This window comes from Physella acuta, unplaced genomic scaffold (assembly GCF_028476545.2).
Source record: "Physella acuta isolate Inbredline_101_S28 unplaced genomic scaffold, ASM2847654v3 ptg000004l, whole genome shotgun sequence".
In the NCBI taxonomy this organism is placed as follows: Eukaryota; Metazoa; Mollusca; class Gastropoda; family Physidae; genus Physella; species Physella acuta.
Window position 1 is genome coordinate 316499 of NW_026731524.1, and position 22708 is coordinate 339206.

Consider the following 22708-nt stretch of genomic DNA (forward strand, 5'->3'; position numbering starts at 1 on the left):
ATTTAGAAGACTCAACATTATTTTTGACATACGTCATTATCTCTAAGTTTTCCATATATTAATTAGAACACTGATTTCATAGCCTCAGTATAATTTGTGACAGACAGATAGAGAGAAAGAGAGAGTTGGCGGTTTGCCCACGAGAATTTATGTATTAGGATTACATCTTAGTTTTTATTTATAAAATAAAATCTCACAAAAGAACACGAATCGTAATCTCGACTCGAAGCTTAATATTAAACCTTTATCGAATTGTAAAATTGTTTATAAACACTGGCTGTTCTTTAAAACTAAACCTGGAGATTCGAGTATTGTTCCGTGCTATAAAGACGGGACGAAAATACGGGTAACATTTTGTATCTTATTAATCTCTCATTAATCCATTGTATATGTGCGTTATTGTTCTACCACCATGAACTTATCTATATATCTATATATATATATATATATATATATGAATAACGTTACATCCAAATTATCTTTTACGTTATAACTTACGTTATAACTTAATTACAAGACTAGTCAACGGTAAATATTTATAATTTACTTCTTCTTAGAATTTTTTTTCAAATAAATACAAATTGCTAGTTGTGACGTATGTTTTATTATTTTTCTATGCAGTAAATAAACCATTTGTTTTATGTATTTTAAACTGATGCATGTATTATCTTATTATTGTATCGCATATCTAAATATAGACTAAGTATTATTTTTGTTAAGAACTTTATAACATTTGTTCGTTTTACTTCAATATTGATGTCTTTTGTAATGAATTGTAGTTATCGTGCACTAGTTGTCTTAGATAAAATGCTGGTAAAAGTTAATAATAAACTGATAATTAAAGATTGTATAATCACGTTTAATTTCTGTTAAACATCTAATATTTAGAGTAATAAACCCTAAAACCTAGCGATAACATCTTCACATCCCTACCAACTATTTATAAAAAATCCAATGTTATAAACATACCCCTCACTTTCAACATTACAACAATTATACCTAACCGTACATTTAATCTCTGATCCCGACCCTAACCCTATACCTACACCTAACACTATCTCACTACCTACACTATCCTCTATCAATACCTATACCTATACCCGCACCTCTAACCCTACACCTATTTCTAACACTACTCATACCTTTACCTCTTCAATTACCAATATCCATATCCTTAATCCTACCTGTAAAACTATCCCTAACCTACACTTATCTGTTTTTTGTCACATTCACCTACAATTCCCTAAACCAGGGGTCGGCAACCTGCGGCTCGCGAGCCGCATGCGGCTCTTTTGATGGCAAGATGCAGCTCTCCAGCTCCTTGCACAAATATTAATATTTATTTTATTTCATTTTTTAAAACTCGGAACAAATATTGTACTGTAAAGAAACTCAACTTTAAACAGGATAAAAACACTCATCAGAGAGCAGTGAGAATAGGAACAGTAGAAGCTGACAGCCGCTTGTTTATCAGGCCCACGGCCGTGCTGTGGACAGCCCAGTGGCAACAATTCCACGCTTGCCACTGCCCAAGTGCCGACTTTAAAGAATATTGTTAAATGGGGAATGTTATTTTATTTAGAATGCATTTCTCTATATGTCAGTAATTATTAATTTGACTGACCCAAATGACGTAGTTTTTTTTAGTAATTAGCTTCCTACGGTCAGGTCGGGTATGCCTACTGGACGGTGGTGTGCGAGTTTACCCTGCGTTCAGTGGGTGTGGGGGGGGGGGGGAGGGTGGAAGACAAGCCTGGCGAGAATCAAAGGACAGAAGCGACAGATACACGGTAATCAAACCGATATCCAAGGCAGTTAGTCGGAGTTTGCCGTGTTAAGGTCTGCCTGGCAAATGGGAGACACCTGAATGAGCCGGGGATATCCGTAAATAAAGAAAAATAAATGTTAACAGCTTGTAAAGTAAATTGGGATAGTGTTATAGTTATATTATTGGATTAATAAGTTTATTGTTAAGGCTAAACACGTGTATTTTCATATAAATAAATATTATTTCATATTTAAAGATAGATATTTTAAATAACAAATAAAATGTATTTAACAAATCCTAATAAAATAATAAAATATTGAAAAAAATAATTGTTAGTGGCTCTTTAAAAACTGGAAAATTTTGAAAATTGTGACTTTTGGCTCTTCCGGCTAAAAAGGTTCCCGACCCCTGCCCTAAACCTAACACTAACCCTACTAAACCGGAATACGTGTACGTGTACGTGTACGTGTACGTGTACGTGTACGTGTACGTGTACGTGTACGTGTACGTGTACGTGTACGTGTACGTGTACGTGTACGTGTACGTGTACGTGTACGTGTACGTGTACGTGTACGTGTACGTGTACGTGTACGTGTACGTGTACGTGTACGTGTACGTGTACGTGTACGTGTACGTGTACGTGTACGTTTACGTTTACGTATACGTTTACGTATACGTTTACGTTTACGTTTACGTTTACGTTTACGTTTACGTTTACGCTTACGCTTACGCTTACGCTTACGTTTACGTTTACGTTTACGTTTACGTTTACGTTTACGTTTACTTTTACGTTTACGTTTACGTTTACGTTTATGTTTATGTTTACGTTTACGTTTACGTTTACGTTTACGTTTATGTTTATGTTTATGTTTATGTTTATGTTTATGTTTATGTTTATGTTTATGTTTATGTTTACGTTTACGTTTACGTTTACGTTTACGTTTACGTTTATGTTTATGTTTATGTTTATGTTTACGTTTACGTTTACGTTTATGTTTACGTTTATGTTTATGTTTATGTTTATGTTTATGTTTATGTTTATGTTTATGTTTATGTTTATGTTTATGTTTATGTTTATGACCATGACCATGACCATGACCATGACCATGACCATGACCATGACCATGACCATGACACTGACACTGACACTGACCCTGACCCTGACCCTGATCCTGATCCTGATCCTGACCATGACCATGACCATGACCCTGATCCTGACCATGACCATGACCATGACCCTGACCCTGACCATGACCATGACCATGACCATGACCATGACCACGACCATGACCATGACCATGACACTGACACTGACACTGACCCTGACCCTGATCCTGATCCTGACCATGACCATGACCCTGACCATGACCCTGACCCTGACCATGACCATGACCATGACCATGACCATGACCATGACCATGACCATGACCATGACCATGACCATGACCATGACCATGACCATGACCATGACCATGACCATGACCATGACCATGACCATGACCATGACCATGACCATGACCATGACCATGACCATGACCATGACCATGACCATGACCATGACCATGACCATGACCATGACCATGACCATGACCATGACCATGACCATGACCATGACCATGACCATGACCATGACCATGACCATGACCATGACCATGACCATGACCATGACCATGACCATGACCATGACCATGACCATGACCATGACCATGACCATGACCATGACCATGACCATGACCATGACCATGACCATGACCATGACCATGACCATGACCATGACCATGACCATGACCATGACCATGACCATGACCATGACCATGACCATGATCATGACCATGACCATGACCATGACCATAACCATGACCATGACCATGACCATGACCATGACCGTGACTTTTGAGGGCAACGAACAGGGAATAACCGCGGAGGTTTAATTGTTATAACTAGTGTTAACAATATCATATTCGTTTAGCGAACAACATGTATTTTTTAATTGACTGCGCTCTTATGTCGGCGCTCTTTTGTCTGCGCTCTTATGTCGGCGCTCTTTTGTCGTGCGCTCTTTTGACGGGGTGCCCAACAAATCTTATTCAAAAGCAGTAGTATATTTATATCGATCAAGAGTTTTACATACTACGCCGACAATAAATGTATTAAAATAAAATAATTACAATAATCCTGTCAGATCTAATCCATAATCTGTGCCTATATTTGGTTTGAACAGTAAGATATTTAAACAACATAGACACATGTCATATTTGATGTTTAAAAATTTATACCAAAGTGCAATCCGCCATCTGTATTTGCAGGTTTTCAGGCATTTGTGTTGTCAACGATAAAGCTGTCTTTATTAAACTATTGTTTTTTAACGTGGAAAAGATGTCTTTAGCTCACGTCGTTGTGCTTATGGCTTTAGTTGACACTGGAGGCGCTGGTTGTAGCAGATCAGATTGGATGGAAAAGTTTAAAAAAGAGGGAACTTCAACGTGCAATGACCTAAATGATTTTATCTCTGGCTTTTATCGAGCTGCCTTGGTGGTTATTAATGAGGACAGTATAGAATTAATAGAAGGAGTTGAATGTTGTTCGAGAACTTCACCATGGGAGAAATCTAAAACACAAACAATGATTGCTAATTGGTGGTACTCGTTTAATAAAGACGACTCCTGGTCAATCTGTCCTCCTGGTTATTTTCTTAACGGTTTTTACAGAACGAAAGACGCTGACCGTGGCTATTTGAATAACATAGAAGAGGGACGTTGTTCTAAACCAGTTGACCACCCAGCATACTATGGTCACTGTTATGACCACGAAGTTGGGATCTGTTTTTCTGACAAAGGTTTGTGTAAATGTAATGATGGTTACTATGTCACTGGTTTGTTCAAGGCGAACTGTAAAAAACTTTATTGTATAAAGACTTTGCGATGTTGCAAGCTGGCGTCAGCACCAGAAGTACTGGACGATCTCCATAAGGTGAAGACACGCATCATGGACACTACAATGGAAGACATAGCTATTTTGGCGAATTATCTCGGTTATGGTTGGTGTGGAGGTTGTAGAAGCCAGTATGTTGGCGAGGATTTTATTAAAAACGGCGACACATGGCTCTCTAGTACAAAACAACCTTGTGATGGGTATATGCATAATCAACGTCTCAACCTAGCCTATGGAGACTGGAGTTTTGGTATAAAAGACATCAAATATGGAACGCCTTTAATTGAAGATTTGACGCCTGAAACGATAGACTCAGGAGTTCTTACAAACAGCGAACCGACAAATTCATCACAGAGTGTCACACGAACTGAAATCATTGCGCGTGTTGTCACCCATACGACAACCAGCGCTTGGAAAAACAGCCAGGAACTCAATTTCGGAATCTCTTACACACCGCCTGGCGGACCTACGGTTTCTGTTGGGTATAAGTTTGGATTTGAAACAAGTTCATCGCAAACAGATGAAAACAGAAGGGAGCAGGCAAAATCCTTTACAGTTAGTAGTGTAAAAACCTTATTACCGAACTCAGCAGCTAAATGGCGTCTTGTTGTGGCCAAAACACAAATTTCAGTTAACTATACTGCGACAATTATAGTTAAGTTCTCCACTGAGCTACAAGGCTTTCTACGATGGGGTGGGGGGATTGGTAAGGATAATACAAATTACCATTATGAGCATCGCGGTAGTGAAGATCGTCCTACTTTTAACTACAGATTTGGAGATTCTAAGGTTCCATTCTACACAGCACTGAAGAGAGAGAGCGATACAATCTCACGTCCTTGGTTGTGGACCGATTTGAAAAGTACATATTTAACCTTCATGGATTTAATCACCAATTTAACCGACGAAAGCAGGTACTTCCTTCAACTAACCGGAAAGTTTGAAGACGTCTCGGGAAAAAACGTCGACTTTCATTGGGATACCGTACCGACAAGAAAGCGAAGAGCGGACTCTCGTGCTAATGGACAGGATAACATTTTTCAGGACTCAACACCATTTTCCAAGACTGTGCTTAACGATGTTGGTCATACGAATCTAACGGATCATATTTTACAGAACTTCACACAAGTCCCCAATACTGCGCCTAACGATGTTGGCCCTACGAATCTAACGGATACTATTTTACAGAACTCCTCACAAGTTACCAAGACTGCACCTAACGATGTTCCTCGAGTGAATCTTTGATCCTTCGTAATCCAATATCGAGGGGACCTTCCAAAATCTGTGTGCTTGTGAAGTAGTTTCAAAAAAAAATAAAAACATGCAGGTTATTAATGTTTTATGTGCTTGTTTTAATGTATACTTTTCTGTACATCTCTATTTTTCTGTAAAATCCACTAGTCCAGATGTTTTTAAAATCATTCATTCGCTCGAAACTTATAAAGTAAAGTAAAGTTTCCTTCAAACCTGTGACCTCAGCACTATGCCGAGCCACCTTTACTTTTCCTAACATGAGTTAGGTACCCGTCAGGTGGGAATCAGGGACGGTCAACTTACTTGAACCCGTATTCGAACTCGAGACTTACGGTTTAGCAATCCAGCTCTCTACCGTTAGACCACTCAGTCCCTTTTCAAAAATTGTTGATTCCTTAAAATTCCTCTTTTAATAAGTACATAGGTAAGTTAAGTTCCATTTTGGAACCTGACGATCCATAGAGCAGGTGAAGTAAAGTTGATCTGTTTCTCTGAACTCGGCACTTGAAGATATAGTGTTTTCAGCACCATGCCCAGTAGTATTTACTTTGCGTGATCTAGATACCCATAGCAGGTGTGTAGACTTATGGAGGTTCTTTTGAGTTAAACCAAGATTCGAACTCGAGAATCCCGTGTTAGCAGTCTAGCGCTCTACCTCTAGACCATGTAATAATTTTTTACTTGTATTCTGACGTTAGTTTATATCTTTATTTCATCTGCAAAGCCCTATTGGTCCGTCTTCTTAATGAGTGTTCAACGAATCTATTTTTCCTATTTATAAACGAACTTGACACAAAAATAAAAGTCGTGCCATTTGCTTTAGCTTTACTTTCTCACACATTCCGAGACACAGGCGATAAATTTACTGGGAAAAATAGAGGCTTTAGTTACAAAACAAATATTTAAACACATTTTCTTCTATCCAAGCCACGGGACCGACACATCCAAAACGCAGCAAAATTGAACATTTGAAACAGACAATTATAATTAAAAAAAAGTAAATCAGAAGGATTATTTAAAAGGAAAAGGTTATTTTTAAATGTGGACCATTACAACACTGATCCTGGCATCTCACCTAGACTTTGTACCGGCAACCATAAGGAACATTTCTTTGGTCCAGTCCACTCCTTGGTGTCGGTGATAAGAGGAGGGGACAGCGGGGTGGTAGGGGGGTTGGTTTGGGGTGTAGTTCATGGTGCCGTGTAGAGTAGCCTGGTCTGATTTGGGATGTAGATTGAGGTTTTGTGGGATTTGGACTATTCCGTGGGTATGTTGTAGGCCTATATGTGGTGTAGAGTGTGAGGTTTTATGCACGATGTAAGATATATTGTTGTTTGCAGTGAGGGATGTGGTTCAGAATTTGGGGGGTTTCCGTAGCGTGGTGGTAATATGTGAATCATGTGATGTTGTTTTGTCTTTAAAGTATGATTTATTGTGTCGTGCGAGAAAATGTGCTTGTTTTGCTTCATTAGTTTTTTGCATGTGTGTGGCATGAGGTATTGTAAATAGTTTGTTTGGTGTAGAAAGACTGATTTGGTGGGAATCGTTGGTTAAGTGTGGTAAGCTTATAGCGATGCTATGTAGTGCAATGCGATGTGTGGGGGGTTGGGATTTGAGACGGGTGGTGTAGGTGTTTAATTATGTTTCTCGTTCATAGTGTTTAATTCATTATTAATAACTCATTTTGGGTAATAATATTTAGATAACATGCTTATTATATGGAACTAATTTTTCGTACTATACATACTCTATGGCCATGTCAAAATTTTAAAAAATTCAATTTAACAAACTCTCTGTATTGAAACAGTTTCAGTAGCCAGAGCTAAAAATTCTGTTCTACTACATCCTGATAAACTAATCCTAGTTATTTTCAAGATTACCCCTAAAGGCTCAAATTTAATTCCAACCAAGCTAATCGCTTTGCTGGTATACCCAAAACATTTTAAAAATTAAGCTTATTTTAATCCAAAACCTGGTTAAAACACGTCAACAGTGAATATTTACGCAAAGCTTAACTTTAATGCAAAGTATTATATTATATTAGAAAACATACATTACTTATCAGAAAAACGAAGCAATAAAATACAATCAAATACAATCAAATTAAGCCATGGGATTATTGCCCCTATGTGGTACATACTATCTGCACAATGACTAAGCATTGCACAATATTTTATGTTTTGCATGAATGCGGGTGACTTATAAAATATATATTCTAGAAGCCACGAAAATATTTATCTAATCATGGGTTTGCCAATCTGTTGCAAGAATAGATTAACAACATAACACAATTATAGAAATAGAATTATATAGGTTTTCTCTGCAAAACCTTACTTGTATTAAAGGCTTTATGGATGAATACAGTTATAACCAAGTTATGTTACAAGCATATAGATATATCTATTGTATGGCATTAGATTATCCCCTCCCGCAAGTGCTCTCGTCCCATATTGCATTTAAATATATATATATTTGTGCTGATCGTACTGACACTGAATTTGAGGTATATTGTTGTTTCTATATCTTGGACATTTTTTTATGTTAGTTACGGTATGTCGCGAGTTCTCGACATCCGAAGCTAACAGACCAATCAGTCATTTACAAAAAATTGTCCGGGTCATTTACTTTTTTTTACTGACACTTGTTTCTCTAAATATCAATGCACAAACAATAGAATATCACAAACGCAAGTTGATGTAGACTCATTTGTAAAATTCATGAAAACTATATGTTTGAAGCTCAGACATATAGTTACATAACTCTGCTGCACCTGATCACTATCTAATGCTTATGAATGTGTATTTTGAAGCATAGCTATCGTGGTTCTACTAGACTACACTAACACGCTACATAAGAAAATACCTCCTTAAATGTTTATGGCCTTAGTAGTCCCTGGTTACGCTCTTTTTGTGAACTCTCATTCAAGGTCAACTAGTAAAGACGCATATTTCTCATTCGAACTATATTTGCTATACACGCAAAAGGACGTGGGCAAATACTGTCAAGTAATGACAGTGTTCAGCCGTTGTATAGTCTTCCATGCTCAATGTAGCTGCTGTGGGTACTTAGTGTCACTGCTGTGGGTACTCAGTGCCACCGGTGTATGTACTCACTGCTATTGTTGATGGTACTCAATTTTCTGATTTTGGTACTACATGCTAATGCTTTTTGTACTCAATGGTACTGATATCGATTACTAATAACAGTGACACTCAGTACTGTACGCAGTATCACTGCTGTGGGTACTTGGTGCTGAATCTCAGTGCTCAGTGTCATTGATGTCGGTACTCAGTGCTGAAGATCTGGGTACTCAATAACACTTCTGTTGGTACTAATTGCCAGTATTTAGCTACAAAGTTTGGTATTCAATAGCACTGCAATTGGTATTTTTGTCAGTATTCAACCAACCTTTCAGTATTTATTAAGAGTGTAGGTCTATGCTCAGTGTTATTATTGTCAAGGTCACGATGAAGACCTTTCTTTGCTGGTATTCAGGATAGTGGTCCACCACGCCAAATACTGTTGTCTTTTTTTTATGTTCTCATTTTACATTGCTATTTCAAAGTTAAATTCATTATATTGTACTGAGCAGTATGATCACATTAATCCAGCATCGCTCTCCCTCCATATTCAAGGTCAATGAAACAGGTGCACTCTGGTTCACCTACCATTCTAAAATGCCATTTTATATTTAGACGAAGACAAATTTGTAAATCCTTTACTTATTTATAATTATAATTGAAGAAATGACAGCTTGGCGATGCATATCTACTTGGCATCCAAGTACAATTGTATGTCTTGTTGCCGGGTGTCTTGTTTTCGCGACAAACCGTAATCAGAAGATAACTTCCTAAATTATTCTCATATGTCATTTATAAGATTTATATACATAAAAGAGAGAATAATAAAACTATTAGTAATTTTTGTAGTAAAAACGGACCTCCTATTTAGCAATAATAATCAATATATGTATGCTGAATTCACAAAGTCAAAAAATTACTATGCGCGTGAGTCAAGAGAAAGTAACGTCATTAATTTCGACTTGACAACGTGACCGTTGGTACCGATACAACCGTATGAATGTACCCAATACACAACGACCGGCAACAGTAGGATAAATGTACCTATGCGCATATTCTATGCGCTAAATCGGTACGTCGCTTTTCGCGCCAATCAGCGTTTAGGGGTACCACGTATCCATATGGGAACCCAACAAAAGCTCGAGGTTTTATGTACGTCGTAAGCTGTGTTGTTGTTTGCGGTGAGGGTTACTGTTCACGTATTTGGGTGGTGACATGTGGATTCTGTGGTGTTGTTTTGACTTTAAGGTGTGGTTCATTGTGTCGTGCGGGTAAAAGCGCTGGTTGTGCTTGAGGTATGTTTTGCATGCGTATGGCATGATGTAGGGTGTAAGATGATTGATTTTGTCGGAATCATTGGTTTAGTGTGGTAAGCTTATAGCGATGCTATGTTTTGCTTTGCGATGTGCGGAGTGTTGGGGTTTGGGACTGGTGGTGTGGATGTTAAGTTATATTTATCGTTCAGTTGTTTTTTGTGTAATAATTTTATATAACATTATGCTTATTATATGCAACTGAATTTTTGTAGTATACATACTCTATGGCCTTGCCAAAATAATAGCATTCTATTAAACAAAAATTAAATTCAACGAACTTTCTGTATTGAAACAGTTTTAGTAGCCAAAGTTGGACTTTCTGTAACACTAATTTCTGATGAACTCATCCTAGTTTTTTTCTAGTTTCTCATATAGCATTAAACTGACTAGTCGTTAAACTTAATTTCAACCAAGCTAATCTTCAAGATATTTTTGATAATCACTTTACCGGAATACTCTAAACATTGTTTAGGCTTATTTTAATCCGAAGCCAGGTTAAAAAAAATTTCAACAGTGAATATTTCAAGTTACAACGTAAATATATATTTTTAACGCGCAGCTTAACTTTAATGTAACGTATTATATCATATAAGAAAACATACTTTATTCATCAGAAAAATGAAGCTTTAAAATACAATCAAACCAAACCATGGGATTATTGCCCTATGTGATACATGCTATCTGCACAGTGACTAAGCATTGCACAATATTATATGTTTTGCATGAGTGTGGGCGAGTTACAAAATATGTATTCTATAAGCCACTTAAGACTTGATCTAATCATAGGATTGCCACACGTTGGATAAATAGAATAACAGCTTAACCCAATTTTAGAAATAGAATTATAGAGGTTTTCTCAGCAAAACCTTACTTGTATTAAAGGCTTTATGGATGAATACAACTTCAACAAATGTATGTTACAAGCATTGTATATTCATAGTTATTGTATTGCTTTAGATTGATCATTCCCGCAAGTGCTCTGACAGGAAGTACCATATATGGGACCCTAACAAAAGCACGTGGTAGTCTCAGAGGCGTAGCGACCCTTCCCGGCGCCCGGGGACAGACTTTCAATTTAGCGCCCCCTAAGGTCGGCGCCCGGGGACATATGTACCCCCCCCCATCGCTACGCCTCTGGGTAGTCTAAATGCCGAGAGGAACAAATGACGTAAACCACTATATTACAAAACTAGCCGTAAGGCTTACAACCAAACTGCATGATATCATTAAGGTCGACCACTACACTACCGACTAGCCAAAATGCCGACCATTAAATTACCGATTAGCGTTAAGGCCAACCACCAAATTATCAGTTATTCTTAAGGACGTCACTAAATTTCCGACTAGGGTTAGGGTTAGGGTTAGGGTTAGGGTTATTACTAAATAGGTATATCATCAGCGCGTAGCGACGTCGGGTGTCACCCGGTGCGGCACTTAATGGTGTCACTCCCCAGAGGCGTAGCGACCCTTCCCGGGACAAACTTTCAAGTTTTCGATTTGCACCCCCCCCCCTCTCAAACTTTCGATTAGCACCCCCCCCTCTCAAGTTTCTCTCTATATATTTTGCTATTTTTTGCCTTGGGGGTCACCCACCTAAATGGTGTCACCCGGTGCGGTCCGCACCTCCCGCCCGCCCCCCCCCCCCTCGCTACGCCCCTGTATATCATCCTATATAAAATGACTGATAACAAAAACATAACTTGGATGCCTTTTATATTTATATTAAGATGTAAACTCCTACTACTTTTTATGGTTATAAAAAAATAACTTATTCAAAGTATATTAAATATTTTTTAGACATGTAGTTTTATTAACACTAACAATTTGAAATTACAATTTAATTGTATAAAAAGGAAGAGGGAGTGATCTCCCTTAAACTTTCTCGCATATTCTTATATAATGTCAGGGGTCTGCAACACGGCATATAGAAATTTTTAATTACTTAATTAAACTTTTTAAAATACAACAGAATCTCGTTAAAAAAAAAGAATTGCGCGCCAAATGAATGGCAAAGAATATGTGTAATAAGGTGACAGGACAAATGATCTCAGGAATAATGATCTCAGACAAAATATCTCAGACAAAATATCTCACGGACAAATGATCCCAGAAAAATGATCTCAGGACAAATGATCTCAAGGAAAAAAAGATACCAGGACAAAATATAGGACAAATAATACCAGGGACAATTGATCTCAAACAAAATATCTCAGACAAAATATATCACACCTAAATTTTAATAGTGTAGTTGATGATTTTAGTTAATCTGAATTGTTTTTATTGATTGTCAAATGGTTTTGTTTACTATGTTTAATATTGTTTATAGGCCTATATAATAACTGTAAGAAGTGTTTGCCGTATAAATTTGTCATATTGCACTAAACATTTTAAAGTTAGTATTAGTAATATAGTATACGAAGATTAAAGAATTTTTTTCGATAGACAGCGTAGGTGGGCTTGACAAACATGAGGCAATCCAACCATGTCAGGTGGACGAAATTAGATCAAAGAGAAGGAAATAACAATAAAGACACACCTTCGTGTCAAGGTGGCCGCCCGCTTAGATGTCAGAGACATGCCTTAAGTGAAAGACATCCGCCCTCCATGGACATTACAACTAACAACTAAAGTCAATAGTTATGCGTCGGTCACACCTTAGCGATCAGGTGACAAATGCTTATTTAAACAAACAGCGGTCATCGCGGAGCTAAGCTTGTCGTAGTGTGCATCAAACAAAGCCATATTAGTGGTGATTACTCAGCTATGGCCTCTACCGTTACCTCGCAGAAAGTTTTTAGGACATTAGTTTCTGGTGAATATATGTTTTCCATAAGCAGGCAAAGAGTTTTGAAAATGTGAAATTAGGACACGTCAAGCAAGAGTTCTCACAATAGATGATCACATTGTATTGGAGAGGTATGATCATTTTGATGTACCTGTTAGCAAAGAAATGTAAGCTTTATGATTGCTTTAGAGAGTGAATGAACAGATCGAGAAACGCATGTGCCTTAATAGATTCAGCAATACCTGGAAGTAATAAATCTATTCTTCCAAATATATTAGAAAATCATTTAGCCAATGTCATAACGTCGGATTACATAATTGTATAATGTTTAGCTTCAAAGAAATAGAGCAAAAGACTATAGATAAAAGAAACTGTTAAGCTAAAGTAATGGAATAAAATAAGAACCATTCTGTTTGTCCGTTAAATTAATTATAGAAACATTCGTGTGGACATTTTAGTTACGTTAAAAATTATCACTCTATTTTTAAACCAAGCTCTTTACAAAATAATCAGAATCAAGAAATTATCTACCGACAGAAGAGCGCCTTATGCTCACGTACTAAGGATAATTGATTACTTTATGACATGTAGCCAGACATGGGAAGGTAATCTGCTGCAAGACTAAGATATATATTCGTCTTCCATCTAGGTTCATTGCCTTGTTTGGTTGAGGTTAAACATCGCCATGTTTTCAAATATCGCGATGCAAGTCACGTTCTCTCCGCTCTTACTTAGTAATCGCCGCCTCTACCCATTGTTTACAACACGCTTACAAAGAAAAAATATCCCACCCCTCTACTTGAGACATAAAATACAAAAGTGTATTGTGCCTTGTCGTCACAGGAAACAAAAACGGTGTCGTCTAATGTTGTTAACCCTTGTCTTCCTAAATTATTTTTAACTTGTTAAAGAAATTGACTGTTTAGTTAAGGATTCTGACGCGACATTTTTTCACAAGGGACGATACTCGTGGCTGTAAACATACTCGTGGCTGTAAACAAGGTTGTTCTAATTTTAGAACAGTTGTCTTTGCTCTCGTTTCTCTATTAGGGAAGACATGTGGGGAAGACACGCGACACGTCTTTTAAAATGTAAACAAACGTGCACAAGGTGCACTTAAAATAAACCCCGCTGCGAAAATGGCAACGGCCTGGTGACACTTTTTGGAAAAGACGCTTTTATGTAAATAAAATAAGGGTCGCTTTTGTTGTCGCCATGATAATGTATACCTATAAGTTCTCTCCGCCTTTACCGACCTAGTATGAATTTCGCGCGCGCGCATGTGTGTGTGTGTGTGTGTGTGTACGTGTGTACATGTGTGTATGTGTGTGTGTGTGTACGTGTGTGTGTATGTGTGTGTGTGTACGTGTGTATATGTTTGTATGTGTGTGTGTGTGTGTGTGTGCGTATCTCAAAAAAGCGTATCATGTCAACACCTGGGCAACAAGTCATAGTCAAAAAGGCCTAATTCATTACATATCTATAGGAAATCCGTCTTTACATGTACTTACGATAGGGGGAGTAAACTCGTTTGAATAAAAAAATGTATTTAAATATATAGAGTTATAGAACCTTAAAGTTAACAGATAATGAAAAAAATAAAATAAAAAATTAAAATTAAAATCCACCTCCCCACCCACCCACCTCACTTAGGTGGTGGAATCTTTTACTATATATCCTTTACTATATATCCTTTACTCCTACTCTTGTCCCCCTTCACCGACCTGCTCACCCCTTCACCTTCGTGCTCACCCTTCAATCACCTGTTCACTCCGTCACCCACCTGCTTACACCCCTCACCCATGTTACTATAAGCAAATATGTATTGAACACTTGTTAAATTTATCTGGCTCAGGGTGGTCAAATGGTGGTCAGATCAAAAGAAAATCGGAACGGTCATAAAAAACTTAGTTACTTTTCCAGACTTGTAAAATACATGTCTACCCCCGCATACCTCACGGACCAACGCACCAAGTCGCCCTGTCGCCCATTAAAAAGCAGGCACCTAGCGAGACTTCGTTTCGTCTCAAAACCTGATTTAACGGTGGTTGAAAGAAAATTCCAACCCTTAAATATATTTTGTTTTTGCTGACCCTCGCTATAAGCGAATAGTTACAACAAGGTAGTAAAAAAGCCCGGTTGTTCAGCCTAATTACAGCACCAGCTGTTGCCTAATGGCTTCACGGAGCTGACAAATCGATCGGTAAAATCCATTAAAGTGGTAACATCTGTTCCCACACTTAACGCAGAGAGGCACTTAATGGCTCGCATTAATCATCATGATCTGTCAAACCTAGCGGGGAAAAATCCATGATGCGTGACCAAATTAATTAGGCGGGCTATTAGGTTGATGATGGCCCAGCGGCTGCGATCAATATTAAGTTGGACCTTGTCCGGTGTTTGACAAAAACAAAGGATCGCTGGCGAATCGATAAGTAACAGGTGTAGATAACGATTAGCCGCGGATAAATGGATGATATACAAAGAATGTTCTAGTACATGCTAGCACACCCCTACCCTCAAACCCCGTCATTACTCCCCCTCTCATCCACCATCACCCCCTCTCCGTTTACTATTAAACATACATACAATCAAATAAACAAACCGACAAATAAACAAATAAACAAATTAAAATTTAAAATTAAAAATTAATAATTTAAAAAATTAAAAAATTAAAATTTTTAAAAATTTTAAAAATTAAAATCCAATCACGTAACTACTCAATAAAATTTCAAAATTTAAAAAATTTAAAAATTTAAAAAAATTAAAAATTTAATTAAAAAATTAAAAATTTAAAAAATTAAAATCAAATTATGTAACTAGTTAATAAAAAATTACACAATATAAACAAAGTAATTAAATTAAACAACAAGTAAACAAACAAATTAAACAATTAAAAAAGTAAACAAATAATCAAATTACAAACTCGTTAATAAAAATTAATTAAAATTTAAAAAACTCGTTAAAACTCATTAAAAACGCATTAAAATTACGTCACAAGGTCATTGATTACGTCACAATGTCGCTAATTACGTCACAAGGTCAATAATTACGTCACAAGGTGACCGAAGGTGACCCACCCTTCACTCCTCCGCCACCCTAGGGTGGGGGAGTATTTTACTATATCTCATTGTCCATCCGCCCTCCGCTCCTCACCCAGCCTCTGCGCCAGTTGGCGTAGTATTTTACTATATCTCATTGTACCTGCGGCTCCTCCACCAACGCCAGTTGGCGTAGTATTTTTCTATATCTCATTGTCCATCCGACGCATCCGCCTCACCCACCCTCACCATCCCGCTGCGCCAGGCTGGGAGTATATTACTATATCTCATTGTCCATCCCGCGCATCCGCCTCCCTAGTATTTTACTATATGTCATTGCTCCTCACCATCCGCTCCTCCGCCAAGAATACGCTCCAAAAGTGACCTAATATACTACTCATCTATAGTATGGATCTTTAAGAGGGGCTTTACTTTAACTTTTCTAAAAATATCGATTTAATTTTTTCTAGTTATTCCACTTAAAACTGATAATCAGAAAAATAGAAAAAAAAAAATAACTTATTTGACCAAAACATATTATGTCAATAAGTCTTGGCCACTGACCTACAAACAAGTCTTGGCCACTGACCTATAAACAAGTCTTGGCCACTGACCTACAAACAAGTCTTGGCCACTGACCTACAAACAAGTCTTGGCAACTGACCTAAAAACAAGTCTTGGCCACTGACCTACAAACATGTCTATGTCTATGTCTATGTCTATGTCTATGTCTATGTCTATGTCTATGTCTATGTCTATGTCTATGTCTATGTCTATGTCTATGTCTATGTCTATGTCTATGTCTATGTCTATGTCTATGTCTATGTCTATGTCTATGTCTATGTCTATGTCTATGTCTATGTCTATGTCTATGTCTATGTCTATGTCTATGTCTATGTCTATGTCTATGTCTATGTCTATGTCTATGTCTATGTCTATGTCTATGTCTATGTCTATGTCTATGTCTATGTCTATGTCTATGTCTATGTCTATGTCTATGTCTATGTCTATGTCTATGTCTATGTCTATGTCTATGTCTATGTCTATGTCTATGTCTATGTCTATGTCTATGTCTATGTCTATGTCTGTGTCTGTGTCTGTGTCTGTGTCTGTGTCTGTGTCTGTGTCTGTGTCTGTGTCTGTGTCTGTGTCTGTGTCTGTGTCTGTGTCTGTGTCTGTGTCTGTGTCTGTGTCTGTGTCTGTGTCTGTATCTGTGTCTGTGTCTGTGTCTGTGTCTGTGTCTATGTCTATGTCCATGTCCATGTCCATGTCCATGTCCATGTCCATGTCCGTGTCCGTGTCCGTGTCCGTGTCCATGTCCATGTCCATGTCCATGTCCATGTCCATGTCCATGTCCATGTCGTGTCTGTCTCGTGTCTCTGTCGTGTCTATGTCTGTGGCTGTGGCTATGGTTATTGCACATTGGCCTACACTACTGCAAGGGCGCCCAACTTCGCCCATTGTTCAATTTTGTCAACGTGTTCACTTAGGAAACTAGACACCTGTCATAGATAAATAATTGCCCCGCCCTAAGTAATAGGGGCGGTACTATTTAAATATAACTATAGCCAGTGCGTATACGCTTTTACATCGAACACACCATAAGGCTTCAGACGGAAGGATTGAATACAGTACATCTATGTTTATCTTTAATTTTGGAGACTTGTGAATCAGCTCGCCGTTGTAAGTAATTTAAAAAAAAAATGTATGTAAACATTATGTAAATATTTCCTTTTGTTAAGTACTAACGAAAAATTCACTGTAAAAGGCCCTCACTTGTTCAAATAGCTTGAACTACATTAAAAATAGTATGTTTCACAAATTAATTTTTTTTAGATTTTTAAACTATATTGCATATCATTAAATATTTATAAAGCAAAGTGGTCGGGTGCCCGATCGGGGCGCAGGCGCTCAATTTAGGCAGGCATCTGCATCGAGCCAACAGAAAATGGTGGACCGCAAAGTCTACGATAATGAGATCAAAACCGACCTCCAATGACCCGCGCCTTATATGCGCTATATATTAAAAAAAAATTGCCGAACGACCCAACCCCCCCCCCCCTTGATATTTTGAGAGAAAGTAAAAAACGCCAGGATTTTCCCAGCGCCGCAGTCGCTTCAAATTTGGCAGGCTTCTGCCTCGGGCGAACATAAAATGGGTACTAGCTAAGTCCGCGATCAGGGGGTCAAACTGACAACTGACATTCCCCTTATATGAGCAATATATTATAATATACTTTTGTCGTACGACCATCTTTGAAATTTTTTGAGATGCTAGTAAAGTGCAATAGGGGTGTCAGAAAAACTCGCCATATCCGGGAAAAATCGTGAAAATCATGAAAGAGATAAAAATTGACCAGTCTTATTTTCCTGTCTATTATCTTTGTATTTGATTGGAAAAACAGGGAGTAATTTCAATACATACTGAGGGGTTCTTACCGTACTTACAACTGGATATATTTTTGCATGCACCTGCAAACATGGTTACGCGCTATGGAAAAGCTACCGCTTTAAATTTAGTTTATACACTAGTAACATCAACTTTATTTATCAACTTTATTTATTAAAATATCAGATTTTAAGTTTATGTTGCAACTTACACCGTGTAATGTTGAACAAAATTTAAATAGTCCAATATTTATGACCCCAGTCCGACATACCTTTACATATAATACAATTTTAAAAATTGCACAGTAGGTTAGTATCTATATTGGTCACTTCTTAAATAAGAACATATATGATAAATAGTTATGAAAGAATAGATGCATGGATGGGTGGAAAGAGTAGTTTATGGGTAAAATGATGGATGGATGGGTTCTGGGATGGTGGATGGTGGATGGAAGGATTAATGAACAAAGAAACGGATAGACGGACGGAATAAAGGAAGGATGGACAGACGAACCGATGGACGAACAGATTGACGGTTGGACAGAGGATCGGAAGGACGAATAGGCGGATCTATGGATGGGCGGATGAAGAAATGGATGGTTGGACGGTTGGACGAATGGACGAAAAACGAATACACGGATGTATAAATGAATGGTTCCGTAACCGTAACCGTAACCGAAAACGCAACCGCAATCGCAACCGCAACCGCAACCGTAACCGTAACCGTAACCGTAACCGTAACCGTAACCGTAACCGTAACCGTAACCGTAACCGTAACCGTAACCGTAACCGTAACCGTAACCGTAACCGTAACCGTAACCGTAACCGTAACCGTAACCGTAACCGTAACCGTAACCGTAACCGTAACCGTAACCGTAACCGTAACCGTAACCGTAACCGTAACCGTAACCGTAACCGTAACCGTAACCGTAACCGTAACCGTAACCGTAACCGTAACCGTAACCGTAACCGTAACCGTAACCGTAACCGTAACCGTAACCGTAACCGTAACCGTAACCGTAACCGTAACCGTAACCGTAACCGTAACCGTAACCGTAACCGTAACCGTAACCGTAACCGTAACCGTAACCGTAACCGTAACCGTAACCGTAACCGTAACCGTAACCGTAACCGTAACCGTAACCGTAACCGTAACCGTAACCGTAACCGTAACCGTAACCGTAACCGTAACCGTAACCGTAACCGTAACCGTAACCGTAACCGTAACCGTAACCGTAACCGTAACCGTAACCGTAACCGTAACCGTAACCGTAACCGTAACCGTAACCGTAACCGTAACCGTAACCGTAACCGTAGTGTAATTGTGTTTATCAAACTAATAGTTTTACTCAAGTTATAGCTTTACGCAAGAAATAGCTTTTTGTGAAAACGGTAGCAGTGTAAGTATTACTTCAGTTTACTATACTTTCGAGTTCTGGAAATCGTTCCAAATTTGGTACAGAACTTAAAATTTGATTTACTAATCAGAAGACGTTCTATCAACATAAATGAAACGAATTTTAAGCTTTTACAGAAAGACAGATACAAATACACTTACAGATCTATAGAGAACCGTAAAATTAAGTTTTCCGACAGAAGGACATAAAAGTTTCAATTTCGAGTTTTCTCATGATTACAATACTTCCTCTATACTTCGTATACGAGATAGTAAAAATAATACATATATGCCACCCGTCCTCTGCTTTTGCAAGTGTTCTAATATTATTTGCATTCTGAACAATAAAACTGCATTTGTGAAAACATTGTTTCTCAACCTAAAAAAAATATCAGTGTTTCAGATTGTACGAAAAAGATGTCTTTAGCTCACGTCGTTGTGCTTATGGCTTTAGTTGACACTGGAGGTGCTGGTTGCAGCAGAATAGACTGGACGGAAAGTTGGAAAGAAACTGGAACATCAATGTGTAATAACCAAAATGATATTATCTCTGGCTTTTATCGAGCTGCCTTCACGAGTGATGAAAAGGACAGTGTAGATTTAATAGAAGGAGTTGAATGTTGTTCGACAAATTCACCATGGGACAAATCAAGAACACAAACAATGATTGCTAATTGGTGGTACTCGTTTAATAAAGAAAACTCCTGGTCACTCTGTCCTACTGGTTATTTTCTTAACGGTTTTTTCAGAACGAGATACAGTGACGGTGGCTATTTGGAAGACATAAAAGAGGGACGTTGTTTTAAACCAGCTGACCACCCAACATCTTATAGTGACTGTTATAAACACGACATTAGGAAATGTTTTGCTAACAAAGGTTTGTGTAAATGTAATGATGGTTACTATGTCACTGGTTTGTACAAGGTGAACTGTAATAGACTTTATTGTATAGAGACTTTGCGATGTTGCAAGCTGGTGTCTGCACCAGAAGTACTGGACGAGCTCTACAAGGTGAAGACACGCATCATGGACACTACCATGCAGGACATTGCTTAATTTTCGAAGCATCTCGGATACCGCTGGTGTGGAGGTTGTAAAAGCAATTTTATTGGCGAGGATTTTGTTAGAGACGGCGACACATGGTTTTCAAATATCTGTCGTGGCTATTGGCATGAACTACGCCTCAATATGGCTTACGGCGACTGGAGCTTCGCTATAAAAGACATCAAATACGGATCTCCCATTATCCAAAACTTAGTACCAGAAACTATAGACTCGGGGACTTTTTATAACAATGACGTGACGAATGCTATGAAGACTATTATACGAAGTGAGACCAGCGTTCGCACAGTCACCCACACGACAACCAGTTCTTGGAAAAACAATCTTGAACTAAACATCCAAGTTACTTACAATCCACCAGGAGCGGGAATTAGTGCTGGATACAAGTTTGGATATGAGACAAGCATTTCTACACAAAATGAAAAAAGTGACAAAACAACAAAGAATTTTACAATTTCTACAAGTAAAAATATTAATGCATATTCTGCTGCCAAATGGAAATTTATCGTTGCAAAAACACGAACTTCAATAACGTACACGGCTACAATCATAGCCAGGTTTTCTACCGAGCTTCAAGGCCTTCTTCGTGGGGGTGATGGAAAGCACGATACCTACACAAATTATCATAACAAGTATCATGGTAGGGAAAGTGATTCAAGTGTGAACTACAAGTTTGGCAGCTCCAGCGTCCCATTTTACACAGACCTAAAGCAACAGAGCGATACAAGTTCACAGCCTTGGTTGTGGAACGACCTGAGAAACGCGTATCCAGGATTTCAACAAATGGTAAATGACTTGTGCGATGAGAATCGATACGCCTTTCAACTTACTGGCAGGTTTGATGATGTTGTTGGTACAAGTGGAGATTTCACCTGGGAAGCTCTACAATTAAGTAAACGATCAGCAGACCGTTTCAAGCGTGTTCCTGACCGCATCTTCCAGAATTCAACGCATGTCGCTAGGGCTTTGCCTAATGATGTTCCTCCAGTTAAACTTGATCCTCCTTAAGTGGATCTTCTAGCTTCATTAATTTCCGGTGGAAACATCTTTGACATGATGTCATGATGGAATTTATTTTAAACGATAGTTTATAAATAAATAAAAGTTTAACTTAACAAATTTCATGCGTTTATTTGTGTTACATTATAGTAATTGAATCAAGCGTCGCGAACGGAGGCAGGGGGTACTAACCACACAGGGCAACAACAAGACGAAAAATGGCAAATATATATAGAGCAAAAATATAATCGTTCTAGTTAAGTGAATAATTAATTAGAGTTAAATAGTCTTCTAAGATCCAAGTTGATAAAAATCTCGACTTCGTTGAGGGGGGGGGGGGGGGGTTTGACAACATGACGTAAACCTTGCAACGATAGAGAAAACAATACAAAATCAAGCTTTATTAAAAACGTACTATTGATAGTAATAACCAATATGTCTATTGACTACTAGCTTGGAAGTGACACAAAATTTAACAGTTTTCTACAAAAGCAATGATTTTTTCACTTGATTTAATAACTGCTAGAATTTAGCCACTTGATGCCTTCTTTTGGTGGATTAATATAAGTTGACGCCACACGACAAAATGATATTAGGGGAGGTGACACCAAATACACCGGCCACCAAAGTGGATTTTTGTAAAACCACGTAGACAGAGGCGTAGCGACCATTCCCGGCGCCCGGGGAC

At 38.1% G+C, this 22708-nt stretch overlaps 3 protein-coding genes across 4 annotated transcripts; all 3 read left to right on the plus strand.

Moving 5' to 3' along the window:
* The first annotated feature begins 494 nt into the window (after positions 1 to 494).
* LOC131935186 (aerolysin) lies at positions 495 to 5944 on the plus strand. The gene is made up of 2 exons (XM_059291588.1): positions 495 to 528; positions 4075 to 5944. Exon 2 carries the CDS (start codon positions 4145 to 4147, stop codon positions 5942 to 5944), a length of 1800 nt encoding a protein of 599 aa, XP_059147571.1. The 5' UTR covers positions 495 to 528; positions 4075 to 4144.
* Positions 5945 to 17755: 11811 nt separating this feature from the next.
* On the plus strand, positions 17756 to 22077 carry LOC131935876 (uncharacterized). 2 transcript variants are annotated; one of them, XM_059292641.1, is made up of 2 exons: positions 17756 to 17858; positions 20355 to 22077. In XM_059292641.1, the coding sequence occupies exon 2, from the start codon at positions 21148 to 21150 to the stop codon at positions 22027 to 22029; it is 882 nt and encodes a 293-aa protein (XP_059148624.1). In that variant the 5' UTR covers positions 17756 to 17858; positions 20355 to 21147; the 3' UTR covers positions 22030 to 22077. The 2 variants fall into 2 exon arrangements, with proteins under 2 accessions (XP_059148624.1, XP_059148702.1); XM_059292719.1 differs by having other exon boundaries at positions 17783 to 17858; positions 20363 to 22077.
* Positions 20377 to 21015, plus strand: LOC131935272 (uncharacterized). The gene has a single exon (XM_059291688.1). It carries the CDS (start codon positions 20377 to 20379, stop codon positions 21013 to 21015), a length of 639 nt encoding a protein of 212 aa, XP_059147671.1.
* Positions 22078 to 22708: the final 631 nt, after the last annotated feature.